Genomic DNA, 14,828 nt, shown 5'->3' on the forward strand with positions numbered 1-14,828 from the left:
CACACTGCATTGACAAAACACTATCATTCTAATGCAATATGCTATTTCTGCAGTCACAAGCCAAAACGAATTAGTGAAATTAGCAGAAAAGCTGTTTTTTCTTAGCTGCACTAAAATTGCTGCTGTTTATCTTCTATTATCTGTATTACTATACTGAAGAATAACAGTCACCAACGTGTTATAAGGACATGGGTCAGTTTACAATAGGTATTAAGACTCAACATGATGTTTTCTATATTCCAGTGAATCTGCAGTGTGTCTCAATTTCTTATTTCTAGTTTTTGCAGCAGTGTCCTTTTTCTGTTACCTGTATTAATTACACTTCATATAAAAATTATGTTTCTACTAGCAACAGATACCGTAAAGAAGAACAAGCAGAAGGATTGTGACATCCTGAAAGATGACTGCAAAATGTGAAGCTGTCAGCCACAGACAATAACAATATTCTTACAGCTAACTTTCATCCAATAAATACTTGATTTATTTCAGCAGCATTTGTTCCAGAAACTAATTCTCAAAGACATTATGGGATGAAAGAATGGAAAAATTAGTATTTTTCTCTACACATGAACACTCAATGTTTCATTTAGTCACACACCATCAATGTCTGTTTCTGGCACCAACAAGCCATTTTTATTTGTTTGAAATTGAATAATATGAATTTTAATTACTTGTTAAGAATTAGATTAGTGTGTAACATCGCACAGAGATGTAGAGATGGCTCGGGGAAGGAAAGACACCACACCCTTTCAAGAGGAGCAACCCCTATAACAGAATCAAGTGATCTACAATAGTCACAGAAAACCTAAATCTAGAAGGGCAGGTAATTGTACACACAGTATATTAAATTCCAACTTTCTTAGATAATTTTCAGAAAATAAAACAGCAAGAAGACAGCCTCAAATGGCAAGCAGTTCCAGAAAATTACAACTCATGATCCACTGATTTCATTAAAGGCTGCTTCTTCTTCTTCTTTTTTTTTTTTTTTTTTAACACTGCTGGTCGGTAGCATACATAGTGCCTGTTGTAGAAAATCTGTGTATATGAGTCTGGTTGCTTCTTGGTAAATACAATGTTCATTGTCACTGTGGGGCAGTGACCAATGATCTGAATCAATTATCATTTCTACCACTGATTTTTGGTATCTGAGTTTCATTTTCTTCAATGTTTTATTTGTTTTTTCTTTAATAATGCTCATCAGATACATTACTTTTTGCTTTATTCTCAGTGTACTTTCATCTTGTGTGCATAGAATGTGTCCTGGTTTGATGCTTCATCTACTATATTTTGAACAAAGCATACACCACACTGTCGTATTAGGTAAGATGCAAAAGATCAAGCTTTTTCTTACACTATTCATTCATCTAATCATTCTTTACGTTCCATAGATACCATCATGAAGAGAACCTTCACAGATAAACAAGTCAAGGTATACAATAATAAAACACAAGTAAACCAAGAAGCTTACTCTGTACACTGCATTAACAGAAAACTTACCACTATACTGCTTAGTACTATTCATGCTTATGACAGCTAAATTTAATTGACTAAATTAGAAAGGACACTGCCACTTTGAAATAGCTACTACCTTCCCAGTTATACTATATAGCTGCTGGAAACTGCTATTGGTAGTTTAATATTATCTTATTACAATGGGATTTTTTGAAGAAAAAAGTAAATTAAAAATTGTACAGCAGCTTTACAGCAAACACTACAGATGCACACTACCTATTCTGTCTGTAGGATAAGATTTTCATTTACTAATCGTACAAACCTGAAAACAACAATCAGTAACATAGATCAGATTGTTAATTAATTCCACATTCCACACATCATTTGCATTATTTCTTTAAAAAATATCCAAACAAATTAGTTTTCTGACTGTGCACCCATGATTTGTAAATAAACACACTAAAATGTATCAACAAAGTAAACATTTTTGTCTTTCTCATTACACATGCTTTTAGTTTTTAATTATTTGCTTTTAAAGAATAAAATGAGTTGTCCAGCAAAAACAATTTGAGATTAGATTTAAAATTTGCTACCTGTCATATACATTATGTCGTTTGGCATATAACAAAATGATTTTAAGGCTGCAGACTAAACAGCTTTTTGAGATGCTTTACTAATGAGTAATGAAGAAAATTTGGTTAATAATCAGCAACTTCTTTCTTATTGTGTTGTTCTCATAATAAGAAGGATTTTTAAGATGAATTTTGTTAGAGAAGATATACACAGTGAAAGTGTGGTTGTCAAACCTAATTCCTTGAAAATATCACTACAATATAAATATGGATGAACATTGGTTCCGAAAGCTTGCATATTTCCTGAGCTTCTTTTTATGCATTTTCTCCTGCCACTGCACAGTGAGTAGATTTTTTTATCTATTCAATTATATTTTCAAAAGCAACAACTTCATTATTTATTAATATAAATGATTCATTTATGTTAAGAGATAGGTAATATTCATGGGTAAAGAATCACACTGAATCTAAAATTGAACCCTATAGGACTTCATTCATGGTTCATTTCTAGCCCTTAAGACTGTCTATACTTATAACATTGTTTGCATCATTCACCACCACATTTTACATTCTTTTTTTTAAGTATGTTTCAAATCAAGTTGTTTGCAACACAATTTAGTTTATAAAATGTAAGCTTTTCTAAGAAGGTGTATTTATCCACAAAATAAGATGCATTATATCATCAAAAATAGTCAATTTTTGAAAATATTTTGTAATTTGATATTATGTAATTTTCTTCTCATCCGTCAGTTAAGCCTCCCCTGTCCAGCTGAGCAACCCTTCTTTCTGATTGTTGGGAACTGCTCTGGATGAGATTGGAAACATGAGAGCTTAGTGGTAGAAGTGGTAATAAGCAAGATCTAGATTACCGATAAAACATTCTGCAAGAGTTAGTAAGTGTGGAAAGCTAAGGGCATTATATGTGGCAGGCAGGGGGAGGGGGATAAACATGTCTAAAAATAAAAGATATAGGAAACTACAAGGGAGCGAAGCAAGGAGTAGTTACTGAAAAGAAATGCTGAGATCAAAGAAATTGACATAAATTAGGGGCAGGTGGGTAGTAAGAATCAGGGACACATTGTAACGCCAGGTCCCACAGAATTGTATCTTGAATAATTTTGTCCTGTGATCCCACACAACTTTACTAAGTAATTCCCAGCCTGCCTTTAAGGCCAGCCATTACTCTCCACCCATTCACAGATTAAAATTTCAACAATTTCATTTTATATGCTCACTGAATGCCACTACGAACCTGCAGTTAACATTCAATAAAACTGGGCTGCAACAGTTGTGGTAAAGAGGCTTCATTCACAGTCTCACATCACTACATTCAAAATATGCCTCCACAATCCTACATCGGGACTCCAGTTAGCTTCATACTCAAGCTGAAAATACCATAATATTTCAATCATCATTCCGTTAAGCCTCTCTCTCGTCAAGATCCATTGACTCCAAGCTTCTACTCACTTCTCTCAATTAGACACACAAGATTTATCTGCATCATTATCTTATCACACCCGACTTCAGGTATCCACCTGAAAGCATATCTGCCTTAGATGACCAATCTCTAAAACTCCCCTTGTTTATCAAGGATAAACTTACATCCTTGGATGCATGAAATGCATCCCTACATGGAACTCCACCCTATTCGCAACAAATGCCATTCTTATTGCTTGTTAGTGCAATATCACTCTGTATCTTGCATGCGGCCAAACCCTTATTCTTCAGTGTACATACTCTTACTGTAAGACCAAGAAAACATATCTTTTCACTATCAAAAACTTCATTTTGACAATCAATTATTTTCCTTTTGAGGATAAGAGTTACAAACAAATCAGAACAGCTCTCTCCTGCACACACACATAGCAACTGCTGATGGAGTCACAATGAGCCTGCAGTTTTTAATTTTCTGGAAAAACGGTATAGCCTGATCCAAATTACTTACTCTTGTATCGATAGAATCTAGGAACAGTATTGTGTAAAGGATAGACAATATTCAGAAAAGCATAGATGATGTTGTGCAATATCACGAAAAGGATAGATTACCGCTCACCGTATAGAGGAGACATTGAGTTGCAGATGGGCACAACGAAAACACAGCTATAAAATTAAGCTTTTGGTTAGAAGCTTTTCTTCCGAAATAGAAAAAAAACCACTGTCCCCACGACCGGACTGTGGACTGTAACTGTGCCAGACAGGAGCAGCAATTTGGTGTGGGTTGCTAGCAGGGTGGGGGAGGCTTCTGTATTTCTGTTTGTTGGAGCATGAAGGGACATGATGGGGGAATAGTAGCTAGGTGCAGTGGGGAGGTTTTGAGGGGCAGCAGGGGCAGGGATTGGAAAAGGACAGCTGTGGAGAAGGGAAAAGAGTTGGTGGTGTGTAGGAGAGTAGAAGGCTGTGTAGTGCAAGAGTGGGAGCAGGGATGGGGATGGGTTAGGATATATTGCAGGGAGAGTTCCCATCAATGCAGTTCGAAAAAGCTGGTGTCAGTAGGAAGAATCCAGATGGTGCAGGCTCTGAAGCAGTCATTGAAGTGACAGCTTGTTAGCTGTCATGCCCACATAAAAGCAGCACAGTGGTTGCCGCCAAGTTTGTACATCACATAAACGCTTTCACAGGCAATCCTGCCTTTTATGGGACAGGAGATATCTGTGACCAGTCTGGAGTAGGTGGTGGTGGGGGGATGTACGGGACAGGTCTTCCGTGTACATCTATTGCACATAAACAGGCTAGGTGGCAAGGGGCTGGGAGCAGGGTTCGAGCAGAGATGGACTATGATATCGTATAGGCTTGGTGGATGTTTGGTTGGTTGGTTGGTTGGTGCTTTAGGGCAGAAAACTGCTAGAGCCATAAGCACCCGTATCACAATGTTAGGAAAACGAAGTAATAAATATAAACCTGAAGCAAAAAAGGCAAAAACCCAATCAAGCATCTTTAAAAGAGGAGCAGATAAGAACAAGGACAACCCTAATAAAAATTTCTCAAAACATCATTGAGATGGTGGAAGTCCCCAGGAGGCGTGGGATCAAATTTGCTTCACCATGTTGCTGTAGCGAATAAAAAGTAAGACGCGATTGACACAATGCGTGTCATCCGCTAAAACATCTGACAAAGTAGATGGCAAACACAGATGTAAAAAGCTAAAAAATGGGCACTGGATCAGAAAGTGGCACACTGTCAAGAATGAGAGCAGCAGAAACAGAGTGGGGCAGGGTGCCACTTAATAAATGGCAGTTCTAAAATGACAGTGTCCTATACACAGCCGGGCTAAAATGACCTCCTCATGATGTGACAGCCAAGAGGAAGTCGACCATGCTGTTGGGAGAGGTTTAATGTCCTGATATTTGTTCCCCTGAAGAGAAGACCATTGTGTACTCCTGAGTAACACTACATGGTAACAGACAGTGACATGAAGATGACACAATGACTAGTAAGTGAGGGAGGAGAGAGCTGCACCCTACGCAGCAGCAGCAGCAGCGTTCTCATTCCCTGGCATGCCGACGTGACCAGGAACCCACAGGAACACGAGGTATTCTCAGATCCGTTGTATTAAAGGGTGGACTGAGTACAGCACATGAAGGATCTGAAGAGCACAGAGAGAATCTGAGCAGACAACACAGTTCAGAAATCCGTGTCACTGGATGTACTGGGTGGTCTGATAAAGAGTGTAGAGCTCCGTGGTAAAAATCTAGCACTGGTCAAGAAGCCAATATTGATAAGGATCATTGGCAAGTACAGAGGCAGACTCGAAACTATGGTCAGTCCTGGACTGACGGTGTAGACATAGTCACTGTTTCTGAGCCATGCACGAAGTGTGAGAAACTTGCTACGATATACCAGGCCAGGAATAGTGCCCACAGGAACCGAACGGAGTCCGAAATGAACGAGTATCTCGGCACAAAGCCAGACTGGCGAAGGGCTCGCATCCGTGGGGAACGTGGCAGGGAGCGTAAAGCAAAGCTGTCAAAGCAGCAAACGAAATTGAACTCCAGGAGGCAACAGAGAAGAAAGGTGCAGTCCATACTGGCAGTCAAGGGAATCGTCAAAAAAGGGAGCATAGGATGGGTGACCCAGCTCACCTAAAGACTGAGGAGAACATTCCGCAAGTAGGACCCTGGTAAGTCAACAGCCTCAGCAAAGAGACTCTCGAGGGGACTAGCATAGAATGCACCAGTGGCTAAAGGCATCCCGCAATGGTGGACATTGTTAAGACGGCGTAAGATAGTCAGAGGGGTGGATGAATATACGATACATCCATAATCCCGTTACGAACAGACAAGGGACCGGTATAAAGAGAGGAGGACGGTCCAGTCTGCTCCCCACGAGGTATCGCATAAAACACGTAGATCACTGAGGAAGCGAGTACAATGAGCTGCCAGGTAAGAGACATGGGAAGACCAAAAAAATTTCCTATAAAACATCAAGTGCGAAGAGTTTCATTGTGTCAATGAACGAAAGAAGGAATAGGCCGATACGTAGAGACAGGGAAAGAAACTCCTGATGCCGCCAGTTCGTACAGACGGTCTTGTCTGCGGAACAGTGGACGACATTGTTGATGCCCCACAAGTAAAGATTATCAAGACATTGCTGAAGATGCTGCTCAAGTAGAAAAGAGAGCCCGACATACCTGGCAGGAGACAATCCATAATAGGGTTAATTACTACGGTTCATAAGATGACGCTGGACAGTGAACCCTGAGGCAACCCATTTTCTTGAATGAAAGTGTCCGACAGAGCCAAGCCCACACATAACCTTTAAAAATTCCTGGAAAAAAAGGGGCAGGCAACACACGAAGCGTCACTCATACACAATACAGAGGACCCCCATCACCCAGCAGGTGCCATACGCCTTCTCCAAAAAGAACATGGCCACAGTTTGGTACTTCTGCAAAAAATTGTTCCCAGTACGAGTTGAAAAGGTGTCGAGATGATCAACTGCATAGCAGTGCCTACGGAATCCACATTGGGCATTACAGAGTAGATTCCGAGAATCGAGTCACCACATCAACCTACCATTAATCATACATTCCATCACCTTGCAGATGCTACTGACGAGGGAAATTGGGCAGCAGCTGGAAGGAAGATGTTTGTCTTCCCAGGCTTAGGTATGCGAATGACAACCGCCTCATGCCAGTGACTGGGAAATGTGTCATCTGTCCAGATGTGGTTATATGTGTGGAAAAGAAAGCATAGGCCCTCAGGAGATAGATGTTGAAACACCAGAGTGTGAATGCTGTCCGGTCCTGAGGCAGATGACTAGGATGAAGAGAATGCATGTTTAAACTCCCTCATAGTACTGCAACATTCACAATTCTAGGAGGAGAGAGATCATCTTTGCCTCCGGCAGCCATTTCAGAGGGAGGAAGGCAGGATAGTAGTAGGTGGAACTCGAAATGTCTGTAAAATATTGGGCCAAAGTGTTGGAGATATCACGGGGATATACAATAACATTGTTTGCTATGGTCAGACCAGGAACAGGGCAATGAACCACAGTTCCTGAAAGCCGATAGAGATTACACCAAACAACAGAAGAGGGATTAAAACTGTTAAAAGAGCTTTGAAAAGAAAGCCGGCTACCTTTTTTTCGGTATCCCTTCTCTGTTCACATATTGCGTCGTGGCATGCCTCAATCCACCAGGGAACGAGAGCATGTCACAGCGAGGAAGAGGTGGCAGGTATGGAACACACTGCAGCAGTAAGGATAGTGTTTCCAAGGTATTCTACCTGGTCATCAACACAGGGAAAATAGTATTTATTGAAAGTGGCCAGTGAGGAGTACAGCTGTCAGTCAGCTTTGGAAAGCTGCCAGTTGGTTGGATGCACAGATGGGATAGGCATTACCAAACGAATGACACGGAGGAAATGACCACTTGAATGTGTGTCAGAGAGAACACACCACTCGAGACAATGAGCAAGCTGAGCAGTACACATTGGAAGCTCCAAGTGCGAAAAGGAATGAACGGAATTGGAAAGAAATGTGGGTGTACATGTATTCAAACAGATTAGATTGAGCTGGTTGAGCCCTAAAGTGGATGGTCGGCACTGAAGTTGCCAAGCAGCAAAAATGGAGGAGGGAGTCGAGAAGTAAGTTGCAAATTGTCTGCCCTGGTGCCAGCAGAACACAAGGGTGAGTAGACAATGCAAAGAGAGTAGGTGAAAATGGGAAAGGAAAGAAGACAGCAACAACTTGAAGTTGGGTGTGCAAGGAAATGGTGTGACTAGATGTTGTCTCAAATGAGCCAAAGTCCCCATTACAGGGTGATGGTCAAAACGGACTAAAGTGAAGTGCGGGAGGTGAGAGTGATTGTGAGGGCATAGTTTTGTTTGCTGGAGGCACAACAACGGGACAGAAGGATCACAACAGGAGCTGTAATTCAACCCTATTGGATCTGATGCTGCAAATGTTCCACATCCAATGATAGGCTGGAAATGGGTCAAATAAGGGATTGACCTGAATGGCTCTCTCATTGAGGCAGATTGGACAGTCACAGGCAGAAGCAGCTTGATCAGCTCTGCAGTTGATACAGTGAAGTGAAGGAGGTGGACATTCATTCTCATGAGCTTCCATGCCACAGGTTTACATTCGGCTATATTTTCACAAGATTAATGGGCCTGGCTGTGATGCTCACATTTATACCAATGCATGTGATATATGGTCTGACAGCAATAGCTCCATAGCCAGCCTTCATTTTCGATGGAAGTAGCACACAGCCAAATGTGAGGAATATAGTGTTAGTAGGCACTAATTCTTTATCAACCCTTTTCATAACATGGTGACCTGCAGTCACTCCCTGGTCAGTGAGATAGGCTGTTATTTCAGCCTCGGTCAGACAATCATGAAGCCAAGCGTATCTGACACCACGGGAGGAATTCAGAGCGTGGTGTGCCCCTACTTTAACAGGATAGCTGTGGAGAAGTGTTGCCCTAAGCAGGTTCTGTGCTTGAAATCTATCACCAAAAGTAAGGTCCCATTACGCAACCAAGAGCAGGACTTCACATGACCGGCAATGGCACCCACACCATTCTTTACAACAAATAGATTAACTTCCATTAAATTGTGACCATCTTCCACGCATGATGTCATGAGGTATATGGGTACAGCCAGGAGAGGTGTCAATTCTATCATCTAAACCCATTTACATTTCTGAGATGAGGAACTCAACATGGAGAAATCCCCCATGATTCCCAGTGACTCTGTGGCATGCTCCTTCCCACTGGGGGGAGAGGTGGGGGTGGGGGAGGGTGTAGAGGGGAGGAGGGGAGGGGGGGGTAGGCCTCATCAGCCTTACGTGGTTGTCCACACCTCATGTCACAACTCCCAGAATCTGGACAAAGGGACCAATCGGCATAGAGGAAGGTACCAACTCAGGCAATCATCCCTCCATGGGCCTGGCCTTTACAAGGGGGTATGTAGGAGATGTACTTGTCAACCTGGGGCTGGGAATTATGTATTACCCAGTCATCTTTTATGTGCCAAACAGATGGGCTGGCCTTCAGAAACACACAGGGAAGAAGAAAAAGGAAAGGAAAAAGAGAGATCTCGAACGCCAAAGTGGAGGAAGGGAAAGAAAAGAAAGGACAGAGAAAGAAAGATGGGTGCATAAGATGAATCCATACACAGTTTTACCAAGAACTTCGGTTTCCCGAAGATGGCATACAACCAAGTCCCCAAGGGAGGGGAAAGGAAGAGCAGCTGAGGCTAGACATGCAGCATGGAAAGGGAAATAATGCTGCAAAGGCTGGGGACCCATTGTAGCCAAGCATGCACTCACCTAATAGTGCTGAGCCCCCTGGGAGTGGTTCGGTGGACAGTTGAATACCACTGTGAGAGGTGTTACCCTCCCAGTTCACCCATGCATTCTCTCTCACATCACCTATCACCTCCCACAAACACACCTTCTGGCAACAAAAGAGAATCTCTCTCTCTCATGACTCAGTATGACCCAAGACTGGAGCAACTGAATCACATTCTCCACCAGGTTTTCGACTACCTCTTGTCATGCCCTGAAATGACGAATATCCTAGCCACTGTGCTCCCCAACCCTTCCACACTAGTATTCCACTGCTTACCGAACCTATGCAATATCCTTGTCCATCCCTACTTCCAACCTTTTGCTTCATATCCCTGACCTAGGTGCAACACCTGCCCCTTACTTCCTCCCACCACCATCTACTCCATTCTGGCCATAAGCATCCCATCAAAGGCAGGGCAATCTGTGAAAGCAACGATGTGATCTACAAATTATGCTACAACCACTGTGCTCCTTTCTATGTGGACACGCCAGATCACAAGTTGTCTGACCACATGAATGACCACTGACAAACTGTGGCCAAGAACCAGCTTCCCAACACGACTTCAACAACTGCTTCACAGCCTCTGCCACATGGATAATTCTCACCAAAACTAATTTTCCTGAGTTGTACAGGTGACAACTCTTCCTGAGCTATACCCTATGTTCCCATAATCCCACCCACCCTGGCATCAACCTTCACTAGCCTGTCCTACACCCACCTATCCCTTTCACTGCTCCCACTCCAGCACTTAACAGCCTTCTATTCCACCAATGCACCCACAAGACTTTTCCCCTTCTCTGTCTCACTACCTTTCACCAAACCTCCTAACTGACCTAACAGCCCTAACCTGTTCCTGGCACATTTGTAAATGGATTTTGTCAAACTGTTGTTCACTTAGATATGTGATAACTGAGTAGCTTTCTATATAGCGATGACCACCATCAATTTGAAGTACATAAAAATGCACACAAAATAACGGTTTGTCTTGGAAACATGTGTAACAAGTTCTGATCATGCTGCACAACACAATCCAAGAGATTAGGATGAAGGAGCTTGCAGACACTCAACAGCAAGGTTATCTGTGACACAGAGTGCGTACCATATCACAACTTATGTACCAAGAGATGTCATATAGCTCTGCCCTAGTGTAAGTTCCCCTGAAGTTTGAAGACGGGAATTCATTCTCAAAAATATTCTCTCACTACAAAGTGTTCCTCAACGTAATATTCATTCACCTTAGCCCCCTCTTACTCAACTTTAGTACTTTACCTTATTTTCTACCAAGCCAAATTTATATTCATCTCAGCTTAATCTAAACGATTATAGAGAGGATTACGATCAATTTCAGAATCTTAATATTCCATTCTCAAGTGCCTATCGAGCACACTAAAAGCACTAGTTAAAACTCTCTCAAGAAATCAAATTAGATGAAAGCACCCATGTGTTTTGATATGTAAAAGTATCACCACCATATCCTGTAACTAGTGGCCACCAAGATCCCTTTTTGACCATCAATAACAACAATGCTCATGAGCAAACCTGACTCTTTACAGAAAGACAGTATGTAGAGAAATAAATAGCATTTAAGTAAGAAACATTTGAATCAGCTACGTCAACTTCTTGCCAATAGCTCCTATAAGATACTGTGTTGTGTCATTAAAACTCAAAGAAATGCTGAATAATTAATAATTTGAGAAGTGTCTTGATTAACACAGTGCTATTGTTACAACAATATATGAATTTGTTCTTAATAACAACAAAAAATTTGAAAGGATAGTGACATTGCAAGGCCACAATTCAGCTGACTAGTCACTAGCAGTTACACTTCCAATATGTACATCGACTCTATAAAAAGTAGTTACATTTAATGGCCAATCTGCAGTTATTTTAAATTTGTAGCTCAGAGGAAATATCTTTAGGATGTTCCTGGCAAAGGCTGGATCCACTGGCAGTGGTTTGTTAGGTAAAAGACTTTATTTTTTGTCTGCCTACAGAAACCTCATTTGTCTAGTAGCACAGCAGTCCAGGTAATTTCGAACTTCTGTTTTGACAGAGGCATGTGAAAGTTATTCTACATATTAACAATACATAGCTTCTTATTAAGCCCATTTTTATATCTATTTTAAACAGCATCTTCACTATAGTTAGCGCAAGTGTTTTTAACCTAATCGTTTATTTCAAGCACACAGGAGAAATTAATACTAAAAAATCTATAAAAATTGACTCCAATAGGATGCATCACAAACAGAAAAGATGCGTAAATGAAAGTTAAAGTTACTTCTCATATAGTTACATTTCTTAAAACGGGATTCCCAATGACAGTTAGTTAGCAGATCCTATAATTTACATTTAGGAGCAAGTAACGTGTTAATGAAATATATAGATTGCAAAGATGCAAAAAAGTAATATTGATATGACAAACACAAACTGCTGCTTTAACGTCATGCAAATTCAAACGTCTTTTTTGTTTTTAATTTAAATAAAATGTTTTCTGATGCAAGAAACGAGGGAACAGGTTCGGATGCTATAATTTACAAGCTTTCTCTCTTTCCGTTCGATGAATCATTTTATTATTTTATTCATTATTTCTAGCACCTCAGCATGCCAGTTACTAAATCCTCTGATCTGAAGTGCGTCGCTCATACTGTAAGGCTCTCAAAAACCATCGTTGTAATGACAATTTGCGTGCCTTCAGGGAAACCAGTAATTGAGCGATTATAGCGAAAATCCACTTAATTGAAACGGTGTCAGAGCATTTATGTCCCTTGTTCCCTGTAATAGCGTTCTTGCAGATGTATGGAAACTTCTGTCCTTTTCAAACTGAAAACATATAAATATCATAGGATCGAGGAGTGCGGATATATACGGGTTATTAACATACCTAATAACAAACAGCCATCACACATATATACAAAAATCCCTGATTGCCAATTTAGGTAACGACAACTTCATCCCAACATAACCGCTAATTACAAATAATTAACGCTCAGTTTCCTTATGCATTAACTGTGACTCAACAGTGAATAATTTGTTATTTGTGTACTACCGTAATTAAGGTTGGGACTTGGGATATCGCACAGCGATATGTCGACTTCGGGATGTATTGTTCGACCATGGTCGAAGGATGTAAATATTTAGCGATACTTATCTGGACGCAAGATAGTAAACATCGATATTTTATGGCGATATACTTCACACATCGAACAAAACTGTCGCCACTGCTAGTGACATACTGCAAGTGTGTACTCCCAGTTTTTAGTGGTGCAAAGTGTGAGAAGCCACTTTTCTCACACCACAAAAAGTTCAATTTCGTTGTAATTTGTTGTGCCACATTCTTTCCACCACTGCTCCCTGGTGACAGTATTTCGAAACACAAGCATTCTGTCGTAGTTATCGTGCAGTAATTCCTACTGTACTCCATTCGATTTCAGTATTTTTCCTTTTATTACTGATAGAATGGAAAACAATGGCCGACAGCTACACTTCCAAGGCTTCTCGAAAATTTTTGGATGAGCAAATAAATAAACTCAATATATGTAACCAAAAAACGATTCGTATGATTTTCTTAATTTGTGAGACGAGACAGTGTATAAATTGTGGAGTATATGCAGAAAATAGCTTCTGAGTGTGATGTGGTTGCTGTTAAATTAAAACTTCGTTGTTTGAAATTTCGTCTTCGAGTCTACTTTTGTAAACGTTTTTGTGGCCCTCGATTTACACCTGTGCGAAATCTATTTTCGGAACCAACATTAGGGTTTCTTCTTCCTTGCATTGAACTCTCATCAAGCTCTTAGATTAGATTAGATTAATACTAGTTCCATGGATCATGAATACGATATTTCGTAACGATGTGGAACGAGTCAAATTTTCCGATACATGACATAATTAAGTTAATTTAACAACATACTTAAGTTAATATAACAACTTTTTTATTTTCTGTGTTTTTTTATTTTATTTTTATTTTTTTATAATTTTTTTTCTTAATTTGTTGTTGTTGTTGTGGTCTTCAGTCCTGAGACTGGTTTGATGCAGCTCTCCATGCTACTCTATCCCGTGCAAGCTTCTTCATCTCCCAGTACCTACTGCAACCTACATCCTTCTGAATCTGCTTAGTGTATTGATCTCTTGGTCTCCCTCTACGATTTTTACCCTCCACGCTGCCCTCCAATGCTAAATTTGTGATCCCTTGATGCCTCAAAACATGTCCTACCAACCGATCCCTTCTTCTAGTCAAGTTGTGCCACAAACTTCTCTTCTCCCCAATCCTATTCAATACCTCCTCATTAGTTACGTGATCTACCCACCTTATCTTCAGCATTCTTCTGTAGCACCACATTTCGAAAGCTTCTATTCTCTTCATGTCCAAACTAGTTATCGTCCATGTCTCACTTCCATACATGGCTACACTCCATACAAATACTTTCAGAAACGACTTCCTGACACCTAAATCTATACTCGATGTTAACAAATTTCTCTTCTTGAGAAACGATTTCCTTGCCATTGCCAGTCTACATTTTATATCCTCTCTACTTCGACCATCATCGGTTATTTTACTCCCTAAATAGCAAAACTCCTTTACTACTTTAAGTGTCTCATTTCCTAATCTAATTCCCTCAGCATCACCCGATTTAATTTGACTACATTCCATTATCCTCGTTTTGCTTTTGTTGATGTTCATCTTATACCCTACTTTCAAGACACTGTCCATTCCGTTCAACTGCTCTTCCAAGTCCTTTGCTGTCTCTGACAGAATTACAATGTCATCGGCGAACCTCAAAGTTTTTACTTCTTCTCCATGGATTTTAATACCTACTCCGAATTTTTCTTTTGTTTCCTTTACTGCTTGCTCAATATACAGATTGAATAACATCAGGGAGAGGCTACAACCCTGTCTCACTCCTTTCCCAACCATTGCTTCCCTTTCATGCCCCTCGACTCTTATAACTGCCATCTGGTTTCTGTACAAATTGTAAATAGCCTTTCGCTCCCTGTATTTTACCAGTGCCACCTT

At 40.6% G+C, this 14,828-nt stretch overlaps 1 protein-coding gene across 10 annotated transcripts in view; it reads right to left on the bottom strand.

Annotated features, from left to right (window-relative positions):
* LOC126192659 (ribosome-releasing factor 2, mitochondrial) overlaps positions 1–12,933 on the bottom strand; it is a 253,755-nt gene extending 240,822 nt beyond the window's left edge. For 3 of the 10 annotated variants that reach the window (XR_007538482.1, XM_049932619.1, XM_049932620.1), the window contains exon 1: positions 12,699–12,857. Coding sequence is in view for 2 of the 10 variants with exons in the window: in XM_049932619.1 (XP_049788576.1) it covers positions 12,699–12,723 (25 nt within the window). In the remaining 8 variants the exon portion in view is untranslated. The other 7 variants (XM_049932621.1, XM_049932624.1, XM_049932626.1 and 4 more) reach the window with 4 other exon arrangements.
* Between the last annotated feature and the right edge of the window lie 1,895 nt (positions 12,934–14,828).

The sequence above is a fragment of the Schistocerca nitens genome, chromosome 1, assembly GCF_023898315.1.
Source record: "Schistocerca nitens isolate TAMUIC-IGC-003100 chromosome 1, iqSchNite1.1, whole genome shotgun sequence".
NCBI classification, from domain to species: domain Eukaryota; kingdom Metazoa; phylum Arthropoda; class Insecta; order Orthoptera; family Acrididae; genus Schistocerca; species Schistocerca nitens.